Source organism: Cyprinodon variegatus, unplaced genomic scaffold (assembly GCF_000732505.1).
Source record: "Cyprinodon variegatus isolate N-32 unplaced genomic scaffold, C_variegatus-1.0 Scaffold319, whole genome shotgun sequence".
In the NCBI taxonomy this organism is placed as follows: Eukaryota; Metazoa; Chordata; class Actinopteri; order Cyprinodontiformes; family Cyprinodontidae; genus Cyprinodon; species Cyprinodon variegatus.
Window position 1 is genome coordinate 336,974 of NW_015150772.1, and position 21,073 is coordinate 358,046.

Genomic DNA, 21,073 nt, shown 5'->3' on the forward strand with positions numbered 1-21,073 from the left:
ACAAACAGTATTGTATGCAATATAAAACGATAAAAATAATTTAATGGCGAAATGTGGGCCGTATTTCCACTGTACAGTAACTGTACACATTTCTGCAGCAGTTCGGCATGGGCTGGAGGAGATAAGGAAGCCCATTTGGTCTGAAGAGGCCAAATTCTGTGAATCTGAGCTGCTGTTTTAGTGATTGGCTTATTTTCTAGCCTCTGGTCATCTCTGTTGCCTTTGCACTTTTTTTACCACTCATTGTTCCACAGTGTTTTCCCACTTGAACTGAATGAAGTAGATAAAAACATGTTCTACTTTAGTGACATAAATCTCTAAAATATATATATATAACTGTTTAATCCCATTTATTTTTTAGCTTTTATGAGCTTCAATCTGGAAATTTGAGTTCAAGTAGATTTTAACTGAGAGAAGATGAAAAAGCACAAAAAACCCTGGATTGTGGAAAATGTATTTATTTTATAACTTTTTTAATAAATCAGCAAATAAATGGATCTGCAGATTCTAGACAAAACAAAACTGTACAAATTAATTCCTTTATTTCTGAAATCAACAGCCCACTAGATGTTTTTGGAATAGAAAAATAGACCAACATTTATTATGATTTCAACAGCAATGACAAACTTTTGAATTTGTTGTAAGAAAAACAGAAAACGTGTAACTAATAAAGCTAATTATACAGCCTTTTAAGATTGACTGCATCATATTTTAACCACCTGAGCAGTTAAACACGGACTCGCCCTCTTGCCGTCGTTGGCCGTAGCGCTGCGCTGGATGAGCAGCCTGCCGTACGTCCCTCCCACCTGGCCTTTGGTGAGCCGTCCAGGATTCACGCACACACAGCCCCCCACATCCTGACAATGCAAGGTAGGTGGGTTCAGAAAAGCAATAACATGGCTGAACATAAGGACGTATTTCTCCGAAATAGTTCCGTACCTTCACGAAGTAACGCAGCTCCGAAGGAACGACAAGAACATCTGGAGTGAGCAACATGTGGCTGAAAATCTGGAACTTCTCATAATCCATGTTCACCTCTTCCGTGGGCGGATACAGTGGGTAGAAGCTGCAGAACGGAACAGAAATCAGTGTTTGTAGTCTTGAAAAACAGGAAACTGACAATTTTGGGGACCTTTACCTCCTCTGAGTCAGCATGTGGTTCAGGATGCGGGAAAATCTGTCAGAGCCAGTGCCGCTGCAAAAACCATAATGTTTTACTTATTTAACTCGGATGAGAGCAAACAGGAATCAGAAAGAAGGACCTGTGGGCGCTCCTCACCGGCTGATCTCCTCGGCTCCCATGTGGAAGAGGATGTCGGTGGATGTCAGACCAAACGTCACTCCGTCAATCAGCAAGGTGCAGGGGTCAGGAACCAGGGTGACTCGCTGCAGGACAGAAAGAAATATCAGAGAGAATGCACTGCAAATACGATCTGAGCAGGTAATTAAGATGATTTCATAGAGATGATGCCAACAGATTTCATAATTTTGCCCTTAAAATAGGATAATTAGATACTACTTGAAATAAGACAATGCATTTGTTTTTTCCTATTTCAAATGCAAAACGTTGATTCCATTGACAAAGTGTCTAACTTACCGTCTCAATTTAAGAAAAAAGCACTTATTTTGCAGTGATGAAGTCAGAATTTGTAAAGGTGACTCCTTAGACATGATAACATTACAAAAAGACTAAAGGATTCATCTCAGGTAGATTATGCATGAATAAAAATTGCAAAAGGATGCAGGTTTTTTGCTGCATCATCAAAAGAGAAGTCTGCCTAGTTCAGATAATCTTCCAAATTTGTTTGTGTGAAAGAGAAGAGACCTGGGCCTGGTCCTTGCTGAGGTTCGGCAGGATGAATGGAGGCTGTGGGTAGATGAAATCATGATGGATGTCTCTCTGGGAGGGGACAAACACCAGCTGACAGCCAACACTTCACAGGAGAGAAATAAGAAGGTTTTAGGTTTAGGTGCAGCACCTTATGAAAAATATGGGAGGCAAGTCTTTTTTTTTTTTTTGGGCATAATCGTCTGTACAGCATGAGTTATTTTCAGAAGGATGGGTTGTTATAAGAATTAAAGTCAGACCCAGGATCTGAAAAGGATCAATCCTCTGAAAACAAGGATCTACTTGGATTGAACAGGTTATAATTGGATGATGAAAAAAAATCAATGGGATTTATTTATGTTTTTATATTTTTATATTTATTTATGATTTATGTAGTCATACGAGTAAACAAACTCGTCACAAGGATTCTTAACAGGAGGCTGTTTCTATTTCTCTGGCATGCATTTAAACTTGAGGCCTTTATTCATTACAGGAGGGTTTTTAATTCAGTCCTTTTCAGCTTTTGCTGTGATTTTAAGGATGGGTTGCTAAGCTCCTCTTTGTGTGAACTGTAGCTTTTCCTTTTTTTATAGAAAGCAGTCAAGATGACATTAAAATGATCTAATCTACTGGAAATAATAGCTTTCACAAATTAGTTTTATAGGAATGAATAATGTTCTTATTTTAGGCACCAACAATACAAAAAAGTGCCGATACAAACACGATACTATAGCTGGAGCAAAAAAAAGACATTCTGAAGAAAAACGTAAGTATGCTGGAAAACCCAGAGATGCAATGATCAGAAACAGCGTAATAGGAAAGAACCGGCAGCTTGGGATCAAAGCAGTAGGAGGTGTCGGTTGGTTTTTTGTAAAAAGCCAACAGCTGTGAGGTTTAACCAGCGTTTTGTGACATACCTCCTGGTTCCGTCCAAAATGCTTTCAACACATCTGAAAAAAATCGTCTCAAACATCTCGGTGACCTGGGCTTTCTGTGAGACACACAGATGGATGGGTGTCACACTTAAACTGCTTCAAACATGGAGGCTAAAATAGATAAAAGAAACTGAAACATACCTCGATTTGTTCATGCTTGGAATCCACAAAAGGACCCAACTAGAGAAGAAGAACAAAGGTCACGCTCACCACTTATTTATGACTCTGTAAATAAACTAATTTAGAAGCTTTTCCTTCACACTGATAAAAGCGTTTTCCAATAAGTACTCAGAAGATTTACCAGCAGGCAGACGTCAGGACGATCTCTGACAATGATACTGATCAGGTCTATTAGGGGGTCAAAGGTCAGGCTGTCAGAGGGTGTGTATGGTCCACAGGCCACCAGGACGTTCAGAGGCTCTGCCACTGAATCAGAAGTAAAATAAAAATTCACAGATGAATTCTAAACAGTAATTTGAAAAAATGATGCAAAACCAACAACTAACCGCTGTCTCTTATTTACCTTCATCAGTCTCCATTTTGACATTGTTGTTATAAAACGGAAGAGGAACTCCCTAAATAAACACAGGATTAATTCATGATGCAGAAACGGCTCAAAGTAATAAAAAGAGGAGAAATCAAAATGTCCGTCTGACCTCATAAAGCTTGGAGGCCACAAATTTCCTTCCTGTTGTGTTCATCCCTTCCATCACCACCACCTGGAAGAAGAGAAGGTGTTCAGAACAAACGGTGTGCTTATTTCTAAAGTGGACGCTCCTGCACCCTTTTCCAGTCTGCATAAGGAACAGTGATGGGTGAAAGGATGCCAGTAAAGAAAAGTTAATGGATAACTGTTGGAGTTCTCGGTCAGACGTCGGCTCTGTCTCCAGCCGTCGTCCTTGGCATTCCCCGTTTTCTCTTGGTGGCCATATAACCTGCTGCACACTGACCTCAGCGCAGAGGCAAAGGAGAAACCACCGCTTTCAATATCACGGTCACTTAAAAAACTTCAAAGAACCACTATTGCTGATATTTTTAGAATAAATGCATCAAAGAGAACAAATAGAAAACAGCTCTTAGTTCAGACCCGTATCAGCTGGTTTTCTTCAGCTCACCTGACCAGGAAAGAGGGAAAATTCTTTAAGCTCAGACAGGTCAACTGGAACCTGCTGACCGCCCTGCTCTGGCCCCGCCTCCAGAAGAACCGACTGAGCATTCAGTTTACCGTTACTGTCGCAGCAAACCTGACCCAACACCGTTATACTGTCCTGGAGGGGAGAAACACAGAATCAGTGAGGTAGACAGTCAGCTCACCCCATAAAACAAAACATCCCGAAGAAGGTTTAATGACCAGGATGGTTCTGGACAAGGTACGTTCTAATAGGAGCAGAAATGTTTTCAATTGAGGACATACGTGTGGTCATCTGATGTTTACCTAACGACTACACCTAGAAGGTTTACTCTGGAAGCTCCTGTCTGACAATAAGAGGCCTTTATCTTTTTTCAAACTGTAAGTAATCTAATCTGTAAGGCTGTGCTTCTCTCTATGAAAGTTTAACATCAGTCCTGGATGCTTCGGTTACCAGAGGACAGCTGATGTGGAAGTTGTCGCTCCATGTTTTGGACTTCATAAAAATTTTTTTCTTTTCTCCTACACTGCCGACATTCTTGATCACTGCTGCACTTTATAAATGGCAATGTTCATTTCACTGTTGTAAGCTGCTCTTTTGAAAAGCTTTATGCATCAAAATTTTTATTTTTGTATACATCCTGTGTATACAAAATGACAATAAAGTTATTTTGTAAATGTGTGAATTCGGGACATTTGTTCTCTGTCCCTGCTGCTAGAATGTTTTTGTGCTAAATGAAAATTAGCCCCTTATTCTTTCATTTCCAACTTTGACTTCCTCCGCTGGTGGTTATGAAAAATCCAAAGAAAAGCTGCACCTTCTTATAAACTGCATGGTTCAAAGTGTAGGAAAAAAGTAGTGGCTTATAGTCTGGAAAATACGGTAATTAGAATAAATGTCTGCATTATCTCTTTATATGTTTTTATGGATATCTAACAGCCTGTTTCTTGTCAAAAAGCTATTTTTTTTATCAATTTGTCAACCCCCCCTCCCCACCCAAAAAAATAACAATTTCCAAAAAGAAGCCATTCAATTTATAACCACTGTGAATTAAAGAATGTTGAGATATGTCTGTTTTTAGCCTCACAGGCTCCAAAGGAAGGTCCTAAGAGATAAGAATGAGTTACACAGCCTCCTTCATGACGTGCAAAGGATATATTAACCTAACAGGGAATGGCGATGATGAAATCAGGTTGTTTTGCTTCAATGTTCAAGTGTAAGAAAGCTCCTTATGCAGGGGGTGGGTTGGTTCCCCTGGGGGGAGTGTGTGATTTTGTAAAATGTATAAATGTTTGTATAAATGTATGTGCTGAGCTTGCCGCAGTCAGAAGCTCCATCCCTCCGTCTGAGAAAGTTAAATAAATTTCAACCTTATTTCTTGCAAGAAATGCCTCTGCCTCAGCTTCCTAACTTCACCCCACTTTGAAACTGTTCGCTTCACACCTGACTCTATAAACATTGATTTCTAAATAAAGACTGGTCGGCTGACCGATGTCAAGGCAATGATTTCCATGTTGAAGCTTCTTAGAGAAAATGTTATGAACCTGAGCGGGCAGAGAGGCAGCTGAGAACTCCTCAATGTTGAAGTGAGACCTCAGGCTTTCTCCCAGCTCTTCTATCTTCTCTGTCAACACTGGAGGAAAAAATAAACAACAAGAGGAAAAACAATGGAGGATGAACAACTGGATGGTAGAGGCGTGGATGATCGAAAAAGACTGATAGCTGGAAACAGAGAAGATGGTGAAAAACACTAAGGGTTCAGCACTAAGGGGGATTTTTGACCCTGACAACTAAATGACATTCTTTACATATTCGGAGTAAAAATAAGTCTAATTATTTCAATCAGAGTAGAACTTTGTCTCAATAAGGAGACAAGAACGGACTGAGAGAGACTCGTGCATTTTGAGCAAGAAATGATGTCCATACCTAAACTGAAGTGTTAAAAGTAGGGCTGGGTAAAAAAAAAAATCGATTTTGAATCAATTCCTTTACATTTTTGCAAAATCGATGTCTAGGGAATGAGATTGATTATTTTTATAGTGATGCACGTGACGTTCAAATTCAAATGAGCAGGAAAGATGCTCTCAAGATGACTTCAAGGCAGACAGCTGCAAATATAGCAAATAGGTTGACTGAAGACATTAGCCTATGGGAGCTGACCAGCAATCACCCTGTAGTTGTTACAGACAACACTGCAAATATAGTTTGTGCAGTGAAGATAATGCAGCTCATGCATGTCTGCTGTTTCCCCACTGTGTGACGTCGCTCGCTCAAGTGAGGCTTCACCTTTTCACAAACAACTTTGCACTTTTGAGACAGTTTGGTTCACATCTCAGGTTTAAACTTTGCGTTTAATATGACAGGAAAAAATAACATACATGAGTGTTTTGAAACACAGTATAACCACTTTCATTATTGTAAAAACAGATTGGATCGCAATTAATCGATTTAGAACCCTATGAATCAAAATCAAATCGATTCAGGACATTGGCTAAAATACCCAGACCTAGTTAAAAGAGACTATAAATTTGTTTGTGAATGTGCTGTGTACCATTTCGAACATCTCGCAGCCTTTGGAACATGTATTTATAGCTGCTGCGGAGGGAGTCCTCTGGCCCCTCTAGAAGATCCACCTGGACACCTGCACCTGGATCCTTCCTGCCTGTCCAACGGGCCCCCTGCACGGCCCCAAACGTAACCACTACCTCTCCTTTACTTCCTCGTTGGCTGTACTTGTGGGAAGGGGTTACACTGTCGGGGAAAAGACAGATCTTTATTGGAATACTGATATCTTTTACATTATTTATTAAAAGCTTTATTTAAAAGCTTTCGTCATGGGATTGACTTCAATGTCTTTAATTGGTTGAACACTAAAAATAGTAATGCATAGCGAAGATGGAAGTACTGGATTAAAAAAAAAGTAAAGCAACTTGTTTGCATTGTGTAGCTGATAAATACCTGGGGGAAAAGTTTGCAGGAGACAGCAGCAGGCCTGGGCTGGTAAGCAGAGCGCTGGATCGTTTGGACTGAGGATGCTCTGGGGTGGAGAGAGCTCGCTTCTGAGAGCCCTGTACGACAACAGACCAACAGATTTCCTCTTATTGTTATAAAGTTTCTTTGACCGTTTAAACACGAGTATTGAAAAAGACTAAATGACAAAACCGTGACTGATTTTACCTTCCCTGGAGTGGAATAAGAGTCCAAAAGATTCTCTTCCTCTTCTTCTTCTTTTATTCTGAAGAAAGACGTTTGTCAAGGTCTGCAATCCCCACCTACCGCTCATTACCAAAAAACTGAATTTTTTTTTTTTTGCTGTGAAGGATACATATCTTGCAATGAATTAATATCTATGGGTCGGCTGTAACTGTCGTCTTTCCTTGAGCTGGATTTGGATTTGTTCCTCTTGTTTAGGAACTGGAAGAAGAAGAAAAAAAAAAAAATAGAATAAATCCAAAACAGAACAAAATTGGATCTTTATAATGCAATATGCAAAATTAGATTGACACCACAGGAAACTAGGCAGGGATATAAACCATCAGAATGACGGATGGAAGAATATTGCTCTATGTAATCTAAAGCTAATGAAGCTGTTGATTTGATTCATTTAGGATTTTTTTTAAACATCATGAATGAAAATATCAGCTTGATAAGAGCTAAGGTAAAATACTGGGTAGATAGATGTGACTAGAGATCAGTCAGTACAGTTGTTACCTCATGCTCGAAGTGCTCCAGGTTGTCCAGGGTGAGTTTGAGGCCATCCTTTGTGGTACTGTAGGCGACCCACTCAAACAGCATCTGCTCTGCCTGCGTCCTGCTGCAGATGCACAGTTCAACCACTGTGGAGCACAATTAATAACATAGATAAGATCAAGAGGAACTGCACTATTCAAATTATTTATATGTTTGCTTCTAATTTCAAGTTAAAACCACTGTGATAAGTGTTTGTTTTTAGCTTTATGTGACAGACATATCAGTGCATCATTGTAAAGGGGAAATAAAGGTGAGTTTCTAAATGTTACACTGGGAAAACTAGAGAAGTTTGAAGTAAAATTTAAATTGAATTCCCTTTAATTTAATACCAATAAATAAATGAAAGTACAACAACTAGCCTTTAGCAGTAATGTGATGGATAAATAAAATAATAAAGTGATTTCATCTCAGTAGGAATCCAGATTTTCTAAAAAAAAATCTTCTAGGTCTGGAGAACATTAGTGGCCAATCTTTCCTTCCACATCCGTTTAAGGGAAAAACCAAGCCGACTGCAGATAAATCTGTGGATAACCTTTAAATAAGATTCGACACAATATCTCAAACTTTTAAAGGTTTAATAAATGAAAATAATCCATCACAAGGGAAAACAAACAAAGACCTCCATGCACACAGAGAATCAGCCAATAGCCTCATTGCTGGAGGAGCTTGAGAGATGCACAGCTCGGGTAAGATAATAAGTTAAATACTAATAAGGATGTTTTCTGGAAGAGTGGTACAAAAAAGCATGTAGATGTGGTCAAAACAAAAAAAAGACACTGTGCTTCACTCTGAACATGCTATGGCTAAATGTCTAACAAGGTGTTGGCAGAATCATGGTGTGGGGATGATTCTATCACGAAGCACATGGAATCTGCTAAGTACAACTACAAGATTACCCTGAAATAAAGTTGGATAGAAGCAGCTACACTTGAGACAAATGTAAACAAAGCTGGAGCTTCCATGGAAAGGTCAGGATCAAAGATTATAACTCAGCTAAGACACAAGTTTGGACCACAAACAGTTCAAAACTGGAACCAAGTCCTGACAAGTGATATTCACAGACAGTCCTGATCCAGAATCTGTGGTCAGATGTGTTACTCTGACAGAGGTCTGTAGATGAAGGGTCTCCTAAACATGTTTCAGATTCATTTCTAATTCCCAATGCATTAAGGTTTTTAGTTCTGAGATTAAATAATCTAACTATAATTAAAATGCAGGTACAATTATGATTATTTTTTTTCTAAATGAATAGCAGTAAAGAACTCCAATATGGAAGTAAGACGCACTCGTTAAGTCACATAAACACACACAAAGCATGTGATTGACAGATACAGACTGCAGAGGATAAAACACTCACTCTTGTCGAGGACAGAGTCATCTTCACAGGTGATCTCAAAAGTCTCCAGTTCTGCCTTTAAACTCTCTGTAGTTACAAGCGCCATAGTTTCAGCTTTTCAAATATTCCTCTAAATGCCGAGTGTTTCCTTTAGTCGGTTCACTGTCGCGTTGGTACGTTAACGGCTAAAGCTAGCTGTCCACGCGCCTCATAACAAAACTAGCAACCCGGTTAAAGTAAAAACACCCGCTAAACCCAACTATACTGTGAATGTTAGAAACAAATACAGAGAATCGACGGGATCAGCATAAACAACCCAGTTTCATTTTACCGCGAAAAAAGCCTGTCAGGGTTGGCGGCCGGAAGTTACGTCACTGTAAACGGAAGTAGGGGAGCTCCTAAAATAAAAGCCCATATTCCCACGAATATTATTTTAAATCATATTTTTTTTTGCAAACCTTTACTGTAAAGTGGCGCTTTAACTTTTATTCTAAAAATAAATAAATAGATAAAATAAAAAAAGAAGAAAAATAAATAGCCACAAACAAGTGATAATTATACACATGATGGTAAAGAACGTGCAAATGTTTTGTTTTACATTTTTTGTTTTTGTGTTTCTTACCGATTCTTTTTTTACTTTTAACCATGTTCAATCTAATTTAAGAACGTCTGAATTAAACATATCATTTCATTTATGAGAATCCAACCATCTAGTCCCAGATCTACTATAGGATTGTCCTAAATATCGCTATATAATGAGTGAGTAATACAAGTCTTTCAGCAGTAGGAGTCGAACAACATCTGCTCACAATTTTTATTTTTATTTTTTCTTTTGCTGCTGAAAAACATAATAAATCTTCCACTGAAGCAAAAATGAAAGTTGATTAGTTAAAACCTAAACATTTCCAGGGTATCATGCAAAAAAGATATTGATTATATAATCTATTTTCCATTACTGTAAGAACTAAGTTTGTGCCTTCCTAAAGCTTTCAACTAATTTTTAAAAAAACATCCATATTTTGTAACCTTACAGTCAAAGATATAAAGTATATGGAAAATGTTATGTGCTTTTATTTTTATACATTGATGGGCTGTTATAGCACATGAATATGCTTTGATCAAAGCCCCCACATTGTGGTTTTGGCTGTTTGCTTAGAGTTGTAGACCTTTTGGAAGCTCACTCATCACTATCGTCTGGAGTCTTTTACAGCATCCTGTCTTTTTTCCTGGTGTTTTCCTGTAATTAACTCCATCCATTTGCGTTTTACTTCTGATGTCAGTAACCATACATCATGGTCTAGATGCTGCCGCTAATTTTCCATACTGGGGATGGAGCATTAAGTGGAATGAGCGCTATTAGCTTTTCCTAACATGGACCAAAAAGTTTAAATCTGGCCTCTTTACAAACATATTAGTAGAGCTCATTTAAGCCTGAGCTATACATCTGTGTAGCTCCTCCAGAGTTTCCCATTGACTTCTAGGGAGCCTTTTTTTAAAGCTCTCCATGCCTGGCCAGTCGGTTTAAATTGACAACAGTGCTCGTTGGTTTGTAGCTGCTCTTTCCATTTTCATATATTAAATAGAATATTGCTTTTTGAGATGTTAAAAGTTTGTAATATTGTTTTAGAACCTACCAACAAACCTCAGAGATCTTCACAGGCTTCTTGGATTAAGATTATTTATTAATAAGGTCTAAGGTGTAAAGTCCCGTGCAACCAATTTAAATGGAACAGGTTAATTGGATTTTATATAGGGATATCAGTTACACCTTCCTCTACCCTCTTATGTGTTAATTTGTGTGAGTATATAAGAGGAAATCTTAATAAAAGCAGACTGAAGTTTGTGCCAATTTGTAAAAAAAAGGGGTTTAATAATGTTTATGCTTAAATATGATGATTGAGAACACATTAGATAATCTTTACTGTGCATTTTAAATCAACTGATTATTGTTTGTTTTGATTACATAACATAATCCATTAGATAAATATAATGCAGTAGTTCAATTAAGAACAAAACCAAACCCGTCACTTTTGTTAACTTTTTATAACTCATTCTTTGATAACGTAAAATATTTTTTACCTCCCTGTGTAAGATTATATGTATTTATTTAAGTTTACAATTTTCCTTATTGTCCCCCCCCCCCCCCCCAAGTGTTCAGGAAGGTTCAGTTTACAGTCTGTCACCACCTATCCGTTTTTGCACAGGAAATCCTCTAGGTGGTGCTCTTACAAAACCTCACTGATAGAATCCAAGGTCAATAAATGTAAAGGAAATTCTTATTGTCTTTATTCAGTGCTAAAATAATTGTAGCCATCTTTACTTGAAATGAAGTACTTATAATAGATCAAACTTACAAAAGAAAAAAAAACAAAGTCTGATATAAAACTGAATTGGAAACAATTTCAACTTAAAATAAAATCCTGTTTGTTAAAACTAGGCTGGCAGTAAAAACTTCTTATTCTGAAACATCTTTTTTCTCTTTCTAAAAATCATTTCCTCAGTGGACTTAAACAAGGAAAGACGTTGGATAGAAAAATATATTATTTGTTATTTGTTACAGTTATTATTTGAGTTTTCTCTAAAAAGTAGGTTGGTGACAACAACCCGTCTGGTCTGCAGAAACAATATAGGCTACGTTGAACTAGAATGTTTTCTACGTTGTAATGTTTCTGTTTGATGGTCACAATGTGATACAGCTCATTATATAGCTGCCCTGATCCATACAACTCTTCCTGCACAAGTCTTATATTTGGTTATTGTTAACGTATTGTTTCCATGTAAAGTATCTGTTCAGTTCCTATCTCCAATTGGATGTCATAGAACGGTTTTGCTAAAACAGTAACACTTTATCTTTCTTATTTGCATGTCAAGATTATTTTGATTTTTTCTTCAATAAAGCTTACGGAGACACTGTGACTGAATGTAAAAAAGTTGCACAATAACCTTACAGTAGTATAACTTACATTTTTCTTTCTTAGAACCAATCAGCACTGAAGTGTATTTTATTAGGATGATAATTTTGTTTTATAGTCTTTTGGAATCTCTTTAGTTTCTAATCTGACACAACATGATTTCTGGTTAAATTAAATTATTTCAAATCTATATCTGCCAGGTTGATGCATAATTTTGGTTTCTTAACTAAAAATACATGCTTTTCTTTTTTTTTTGTTCTGAAATCCTCTGAGGATAAAACAACATTGCATCATTGTCAGATAAAGGCACAGTGTAGAGTCTACATATTTTACTACTGTGACTGTGCTTCCCATTACTCCCATAGTGGTGGTTTTACACCTTTGTTTATCTCCTGAAATATTTTTTTTTTCTTCTTGTTTAGATTCCATTGGATCAGCATGTGGTTTTAATAAGGAAATCTCTTCAGTCATGGGAATAAAATGTTGTTTTCTATTGTCTCAAAAACAGTCTTTACAAGATGGGAATAAATGTTCTGGAACCTAATGTGTTTTCATTCAGAGTTTTTATTGGAAAACTAACCCCCTCCATGTAAAGACCACCACTAGATCTTGGCAGTGAGTCCATTTTTTTCCTCCCAGCAGTCGTTGTTTACCAGTGGATTTATTCGAGCTGAAGAAACACGTTACCTCAAAGACGTTTCAATCAGCCCGAGTAACCAAAAAATAAAAAATTTCCTTAAAATCTCTTGAAGCAAACTAATGAGGCAGAATGACTGGCCTATATAGATTACTGCAGATTGTAATGTGGTTTAATAAATAATAATTAAAAAAAACTTCCTTGAATATTGAATAGAATTCCCAAGTATTTCTAACACTCCCAGATTAAAGTGGTGTATAAACTAATTTATTGATAATTGATAAAAAATCAGCCAATAGTGCCCAAGTTGCTAAATTAAGTCAATCATGTCCTAAGATTAAATACGCCACAACAATAATAAATGATAAATGGATCTCACAGGAGCTACTACTAATACAGTTATATGCCAACATGGGGGAAAGCGTTGGAAGTCGTTACTAAATCAAAACACAACCATGAACTGGATGCTTTTCTTTTAAAAGTTTCTAGTGGTTTGGATTTGGAGGGAAAAGCAAAGTCGTTTAATAATACCTAAAGCTGTTTATTCTCTTTTTGAACTAGAATTTCCTCCAATCTCAACTAGGTATTATGTAGCATTTGTTTTAACACAAAACAAGTTAAAATACCACATTATTAGCTAATGTTTTTCTCCCATTTGTCTTTCTTTTTTTCCACGTTATCTCATTAGAAATGTTGTGGCCTTAGACACGATATACTATCTAGATTCAGTTGCTATAAATAAATCTAAACACCTTTAGAACTTGTAGCAGAAGTTAGACACACTAAGCCATAAATCTTTAAATTTATCTATAAATCTATAAATCTTTACAAGGTGATTACCCATAAATAACTCTTTGTATTTCTATCAATAAATCAATTAAACTTTATTTATGGGCTGCTTTACACTCCCTATAAAACAGGAACAGCTACAGTGGAATCAATATAAGAGCATTTGAAACGGCAAAGTTGAAAAAATAAAAGCAAAGAAAATGAAACTATTGATTAATCCAGCCTGATTCTCCTTCTCTGCTGGAATTAAAGCCTCTACAGTCCCTCTTCTATCTGCAGTATGCTATCATAGCATGTTCCAAACAGAAAACTACCATTTGCAGATGAAGAAGGTTTAAACTCCAAGTTCAGTTTTTTTTATCTATCAGTTTTTCCAGGGTGTTATCTCCGAGCTTAGATATAATAAATTCTCTTTGGGGGTTATCTTTAAAGTTAGCTGTGTTCGGATCATAAGACCCACCCTCAAAGGAATGGGATGAAGAAACACTTCGAAAAGCAGCTTCTTCAAACAAAGCAGTTAATTCATTGGAAACAGGGAGGAGTTGTTCGTCTATGTGATTTCTACTAAGGCAAACCAAAGAAATCTCATTAAGATGTCAAGAAAATGTTGTTGTTTTTTATCCTCCTAACTGATCTTTGCATTCAAATAAAGATGTTAGTAAGAATAATAAAGACCTATATATTCACCATCCACCTTTTCACTTTTTGCTAACACAAATCAGCCAATCACATTGCAGCATCTCAATGCATTTTAGGTTTATTGGGGATTTCTTTTCAGTATGAGCTCATTTCCCTGCGCTGCTACCCACAAATGACTCCCAAATAATGGCCAAAAAAAAAAAAGAGGAAACATTTTACAAACTACAGCCTCCATAGGCGTTGCTGCAGACCATGTTGATCCCCTCCTGGCACAATTAATCTGGTTAAATTGCTTTAAAAAAAAAAAAATCAAACGTCAAGTTGCCTTTATGGCCACTATATCTCAACTCACTGGACACCTTGTTAAATCTGCAACAGATGCTTAAAGCTGCTCTAAATGATAAATAGAGCACAGCCTTGTAAGATGTGTCCAATAAAGTGGCTACGTAGTGCATTTTTTAACAAAATTATTTTTTACATAACTACAAGATACAGAATTATCTACGGTATGTGTGTGTTAATCTACATAAACCCACATTTATTCAGCCTTACTGATTGCTCTAGATAAATAATATCCATCCCGTGCATCATCCTGCAGGGTTTTGGTCTAGCTAGACACTTTAAGCTGTCATTGATATTATCAGCAGTTGTTTAAATTTATGTTCCTCACCCAAAGAGGTTTCATTTAGTCAGCACTCTTGTATTTATCAAGGTATTCATAAAAAAAGCAAAACTATGCAAGTATATCTCAAACTTCTTTGATCCACAGCCCTGTGTGGAGATTAATTTTATAAGAGCATATTTAAATGTAATAAAACAAAGAAATAAAGGAAACAAACAAACCCTGTCAATGAGCAAAGGTGAATGTACAAGATTTATGATGTTGTTATCGCTTCAGATTCTGACAGTCAAATCTGTGATTTATTACAGTCTGCATAGCTAATGACATCTAACCCATGTTGTGATGCCTGCTCACTGAATGTGGAAAAAAAAATCTTACATTTAAAAAGACAAAAAACAAATAAATAAATACCAGCCTTTCTCCAGATTAAGCACATTAATCGGCAGACGGGATTTCCTTTTTCTCTCAGGAAAATTAAAAGCTGGATCATTGACATGAAATGCGCTTGTGGGCAGGCAAAGTCTTCTGACTTTTATCTGTAAAAAAGATAACATTTTATTATTCACTTATTACATAAGAAAAAGTTACAAACACTCACTTGGCATATGTGTACTTGTTAGGAAAAACCCAAAGTATGTTCATTATTTACCAACAAAAAAGAGAAATATTACTAAAAATCCATCAGGAATCAGAGATCAGAGCTGTACCCAAAACTTATATTCAGAGGCAACTTGGACTTATCAATATGGAGAGAAGGACTTTGTGCTCTATAGCATTAGCTCACAACGCATGATCTCAAGACACTTTACAAAAAAATACCCAAAAAAAATCTATTAAATCATACAAACAGATTGTAACAGATGATAAGTTTTCTATCTAAATAAACTCAGCTGGTAGCCCTAAGTTAATTGCTTAGTTTAACTGCACACAATTTTATTGGATAGAAATATGTGCTGATTAAAAAACTAAAAATAATTGGCTTTTACTATTTATAAAAACATAAGTAATTGGTATAAAATGTACAAAAGGAACATAGAAGCATTGATCCATAAATACTCTTCATGAACCTGTTTTTATGTGCAAATATTTGGAAGGGAGCATTCAATTTGGTCACAATGAATGCTAATCCCTTGCTGTGTCTAGGAGAAAACAGGACTAAACACTGAAAAACAGGCTCATCTATAATCGTTTGATAGCAGCAGCCAAGCTGATGCCTCCCTCCAGAATGGTGTTACAACTAAGAAGAATGAGAAAAAACAAAAAGAACATGAAAAAGTATGTCTTTATGTCTTCCAGCATCCTAAGTCTATAGCAGCATAACTTAAAGATAGTTCAGGATAACCCGAGCTGCTCTGATGGTAAGCCTAAACAAATTAGACCACTAATGTGACCATTTAATAATGTCTGTGTTAAAATGTTCATTTGGAAAAAGTTTGAATGTAAAAATAGAGAAATTGTAACTTTAAACACAAAGGGATTTTGACTTCATTTGCTTTAATCTTAATTATCTACAGAACCCGGACATTTAAGGCTAGATAACTTTAAGCTAATCTTTCAACTTACTGTTAACTATTAGACTTAATATTGACATGCTGAAATAAATCAGAAATAAAAACTGTACTATTTGAATTTAGCTAAATCAATTCATTTGGTCATTATCTCTTCACCAATCAAACCTTCCAATATCACTTTCTAATATGGTGAATATATCTAGCAGCACAGTAATATTTTGAACACAAAAGTATAATAATTTTACAGATTCTTTATGGCTGGATAAGAATGTCCTAAAAACTGTAGACCCCGAGGTTGTGGTAATGATCCACAATGGTCAATCATGGCGCCCATGATCCAGTTCGTTGCTGAAAGCATCAACAAAGAGCATCTTTGTGTCACATGAAGTCATTCAATTCTTTAATAGAAACCAGTCATGAATGATGCTTCCAGCAGGAGCAACATAGTTCACCTCAAAATGCCATCCATTAGCCTGGGTGCCATTCCGAACTTAGTCCCGCCCACAAGGTTTGAGTTCGGGGAAGTTCGGTCTGGCTCTGCTCCATAGTAGCGCGAGTATTATCGCCCACTGTCAGGCGATCCAATCAAATTGTCAGGGCGGGCTTTATACGATGATGGACAGATGACCAACAGTAACGTAATCAACCACGTGACCAATGCGCGCTTGGGTGACAACAATAATGGCTGCCGCTGGAGAGTTTAGGTGAGTAGATTCTGCTATTAGGTCTGTTCTAGAAGATATCGACAGCAAATTAATTTTAAAAGAGGAACAGAGAAACGCGATCAAGGCTCATCATCTTATTCTAGGCGTGCAACTGCACGCTTTGATTTTTGTGGACAACAACTATGCCTCGCTTAACATACGTAACGCACTCCGTTGCTCTTATTGGTTGTAGGTCTATCCAATTGAGCGCAGAGGCATTTTTTTCCCTGGTTCGTTAGAAACACGCCCCATAATCACAGCTCTATGGAGCAGTATCAGACTCATATTCTGACTAGAATTGAGTAGGACTACGTCAGGCCAGCCATCCATCCCAAGACAGAAGAAAAAATTTGATTTCTTCTTCTTTGACTGAAGCGTAACTGAACATAGTAACTGCTTTGCCTGCTCGTGGTGTATCTTCATTGGTAACTGCACACAGCTAACTGCTGCTGCTCTTCCTTTTCACAGTTACCTTGTAATGTGCTGATATTATACCAAATGCAGACATTCAAAGGTATACCTTCAACGAAGAGGGAAAAATTTGATAGGACTTCAAGCGAAACCTGATTTAGAGGAAGCTAAAATTTCCTCTACCAATTTCCAAAATTAACGAAAATTCTAGAAAAAATATTTTAGCTGGATAATATATGCTGCCACAAACCAGAATGATATAAGTACCAGAGGAGCACAAATTATAAAAGAAATAAAAACTAAAGCACATAGATTTTGCAAATGACTTAGATGAGGGGCTACTAATGAATCAGGTCTGTTTTTATAGCAAAAGAGGACCTATGTCTTTGTAGATTTATCAGTTTAAAGTCAAAATATAAGTATTTCTTTTAAGGATTCAATGTAACTCTTTAAGAACACAATTGGAAAAAAAATCATAGCTTATTTTATCTGTAAGATGTTTATTTACACATGTAAAATTCCCATACATGTCTTATGAGAACCAACATCAAATTATTCATAAAAAAAAATCTCTTCCAACATTTTTTCAGGTCTTATATTATTATATAAATATAGTGCTCAGGGTGAGGCTCTTCCTCATTATTCATCCCTCCCTCTTTTCCCAGTCAAGGTAGGAGCCGGTGTAATTGCGTGCTCTGCAAAAGAGAACAGAAACACCAAAGTTAAGATTATGGATCTTTAGGAATCAATGAAGTCATACTCAGGCTGCAAAAAACAAAAACAAAAACGTAATTACGTCACATATCCAAGTTGTTTGACTTTGCTGATGGCCTCTGCTGATCGCTTTCCTGATCGGCAGTAGAACACCAGCTCAGGTGCATCCACTGCAGGTTTGGGAATCCCATATGTGGCCTGGAAGTCTGCTGGATTCATTTTAAAAGCAGCCTCAACAGTCCCAACTGTAAAAAGAAACAGGAGAAAGCGACAACAGGAGACCGTTGGCACAATCGAGTGACAATAAAAGAACAGTCTAATACAAAACAAAGCTATTCAACTGCATTTAATAAACCAGCTCTTACGGGCAATGTGGGTGGATCTGGGGATGCATCCTTGGTCCACCTCGTTTTTCTCACGAACGTCAATCAGAATCAGGTTTTTGCTGTTGGCCAGAAGAGTCTTCAGTTCCTCATAAGTGACTAAAAAAAAAAAAGAAGAAGATATTCAATAATAAACACTCATTATTTGGATGTTTATTCTTTAAACTCATCTGTCCTTCAGAGGGTTAATCAATAGCAACATTAAGGAAATTTAATAATTTATTAAAATAAGTTTTATTTCTGATTTGCATTGCAAATTGCTTATTAAACCTGTTATGTCGTTTGTTGTTTTTTTAAAGATAATTTGACTCAAATCTGTAACACCATCACATCATTTTATTGGTTCTGTTCTGTTTCTACCTATCAATTATTTTATCTGATTTACTTATGAGGGGCTTGCTGTTTTAAAAGCTAGTCCTTAGATCACCATTTTACTTGCTAAATTACAGTACTACTGTAATAGGCCAGTAATTCATAGGACAGTGGGATTAGGTTTTTCCAGATGGCTAATTCAATCCCAGATTATCACTGCAATCTACCCAATAAAGGCCAGCTGAAGGAGGAAAATGGTAGATACACTTTCTTTTGGAACGGACAGCCATTAGAAGAGCTAAGAAATCCCCAGCTTAGTTTTTGTTCTTGGGATCAGCTTTATTAACCATCTCCCTGGGCTTCCTATGGGCGTAACTCAAAACTTTATAATATTAGACTCTTGCAAGCAGCCAAATAGCCATGAACAGAGCCTTTACTCCAATGCTTGATGTTGATTGAAGTCTGACCTGGATAACACCTTATTTAAGGTTCCCGGGGAGGAAATGTTACTCCTGCAGGATGACTTTAAAGCAAGAAAGGGTCAGAGCCATAACCTCAAAAGAAGCAACGTGGTGAAAGAAGGATTTAACCTACAAACTACAGCTACGGCTCACAAAATGCTCACAACATAATCTAGTGATAACATAACGTAGATCTCAAGCTAAAGGTTGGTTTTCTACAATATCTATTATACCTGTATATGAAAATGCCCAGGTAGCCCATGTTAATATCTCAAAGCATCTCTCAACCACCCCTCAGTAGCAGCACCACTGTCTAACCACCAACCTTATGCATTGAAAATAAAAGACCTATAAAGGCAGGGCCACCTCAGCATCCAAAGCTGTGCTAGCTGGGCCTGTAACAGATCCAGAGCAAGGGTAATTGATCTTCATCAGCAGTGCTTCTGAAAAATCCTCAGGATTAGGCTAAGTGAACCTAAGCACCAGTACCAGCACCATAAAGAGAGCTGTCCTTATCAATACCACTGCCATCGTAGCCCAACAGCAGCCCGAACGCACAGCTTTAGGACACCTTTCATAGCGATGCTGGATCGCCGCCTCCAGAAAGTAACCACTAGGGAAGCCTAAAGAAGACTGGTCTGTGAAGGCATCTCACTTTACAGCAGTGATGCAGCAGACGACAGCAGACACTAGAAAAAGGTACAACCTCAAACCACCACAACTCACCGTGGTCCACAGTGGGCAAAACTACAGAAACACGCCTGAAGATATGCAATGACAGAGGGCGGAGAAATCTACTTTGAGTTACCACAGATGAGGAGCAGGTAAACTCAAGGTTGGTTGATTGAAAATAAGTACTTAGATTATACTAATAATTCAATTTTACTTGCAAAAAGACAAACCTCATGTTTCACAACAATTCTCAACTCATAGGTGTGCAAACTGGATAAAAATGTCTAAAGTAGTGGTGAAAGAAAAATAGTATTAGTATTTTTTTTAAATGTTATCTAATATTAAAATAAGTATGTGCACACATGATTTGCAGAGTTGCTGTGTTTTCTAAGTTATAAGTAAAGTTGCTGTCTTGCAGCAGGTCAGTAATGTTTTTGTGAAGCTTCAGCTTCTCTTCCATGATGCTATCATTTTGACCCTAGTATCTGCACTGCTGAGTCACTGAGAAATATGCATAGAAAAGGACAGTCATAAAGCATTATCTACATATTCCTCTGTCTTTGTGCAACATTTATGACATATTAATAGATAAATATTTCCATGGAAGAACAAACTAATTATATCTAAACCTGTTATTATTTTTACTTATTTAATAAGTAAAAATTAATTAGTAAATTGTTATATATTCGAAATATATGAATTTGAAAAATACAGCAAGGCCGGGTCTGGTTTCAAAGATGCTTCGCCAAATGTAATAAATGTGTCTGTTATGGAGTAAGAGTCACTGGATATGTGTGTTTGTGCTCTTTTTTCTATTAATTTGTGGTGAAAAAAAGTGTCCCTTTAAATAAACTGAAATTTGCATGTTTGAAAAACTATTATTAAAGGTTTGAAAATGGTCTCCAGGCTGCGCTTTAAAGACAGGATACTCAAAATATTGCTTTCTAGTTGATTTAAAAAAAATCTAAAACAAAAATCATATCATTGCCATTGCATGTCTCATTTACATTTTAAAATTTAGATGCTTTCTGCATCATCAGTAAAAAAAAACACTAACCTGGATTGTCCATATTGAAGTGTCAGTGAAGCTTTGGATGTGAATGAGTGATCTCTGCTCCCTGATTTTCTTCCACACCTCCGTTTTTATGTTGTTTGGTGACAAATAATTGGCTCAGGTTCATGTAGTGGGAAGGGCCTGGCTTTGAAGACTCAGGTAATAAGCCGATAATTATGTAAGAGCATCACAAGCGGACATTTGTAATACAACCGGGCTCTAAATCATTAGGTTCTCTGTCAAGGTATAAAGAAATTAATGATATAATAAAAA

General features: G+C 36.9%; 2 protein-coding genes across 2 annotated transcripts; both read right to left on the reverse strand.

The window, feature by feature from the left end:
- Positions 1 to 463: 463 nt before the first annotated feature.
- Positions 464 to 9,348, reverse strand: pola2 (polymerase (DNA directed), alpha 2, accessory subunit). Its single transcript, XM_015384641.1, has 18 exons — positions 9,001 to 9,348; positions 7,605 to 7,729; positions 7,219 to 7,307; positions 7,071 to 7,128; positions 6,852 to 6,961; positions 6,445 to 6,644; positions 5,438 to 5,526; positions 3,879 to 4,031; positions 3,420 to 3,482; positions 3,287 to 3,338; positions 3,065 to 3,189; positions 2,905 to 2,943; positions 2,746 to 2,819; positions 1,826 to 1,934; positions 1,280 to 1,386; positions 1,139 to 1,195; positions 940 to 1,066; positions 464 to 857 (listed from the first exon to the last, which is right to left on the reverse strand). The coding sequence occupies exons 1-18, from the start codon at positions 9,083 to 9,085 to the stop codon at positions 705 to 707; spliced, it is 1,815 nt and encodes a 604-aa protein (XP_015240127.1). The 5' UTR covers positions 9,086 to 9,348; the 3' UTR covers positions 464 to 704.
- Positions 9,349 to 17,751: 8,403 nt separating this feature from the next.
- On the reverse strand, positions 17,752 to 20,857 carry LOC107090986 (thiosulfate sulfurtransferase/rhodanese-like domain-containing protein 1). The gene is made up of 4 exons (XM_015384659.1): positions 20,804 to 20,857; positions 18,284 to 18,400; positions 18,001 to 18,163; positions 17,752 to 17,899 (listed from the first exon to the last, which is right to left on the reverse strand). Exons 1-4 carry the CDS (start codon positions 20,814 to 20,816, stop codon positions 17,848 to 17,850), a joined length of 345 nt encoding a protein of 114 aa, XP_015240145.1. The 5' UTR covers positions 20,817 to 20,857; the 3' UTR covers positions 17,752 to 17,847.
- Positions 20,858 to 21,073: the final 216 nt, after the last annotated feature.

Coding starts and splice junctions, on each gene's coding strand:
- LOC107090986 (XM_015384659.1), bottom strand. Junction 18,164..18,283: donor CAGATCCACCCACATTGCCC/GTAAGAGCTGGT, acceptor TTCTTTTTACAG/TTGGGACTGTTGAGGCTGCT. Junction 17,900..18,000: donor AAACAACTTGGATATGTGAC/GTAATTACGTTT, acceptor TCTCTTTTGCAG/AGCACGCAATTACACCGGCT.
- pola2 (XM_015384641.1), bottom strand. CDS start 9,085: ATGGCGCTTGTAACTACAGAGAGTTTAAAGGCAGAACTGGAGACTTTT. Junction 3,483..3,878: donor TTTCCCTCTTTCCTGGTCAG/GTGAGCTGAAGA, acceptor CTCTTCTTCCAG/GTGGTGGTGATGGAAGGGAT. Junction 3,339..3,419: donor TGGCCTCCAAGCTTTATGAG/GTCAGACGGACA, acceptor GTGTTTATTTAG/GGAGTTCCTCTTCCGTTTTA.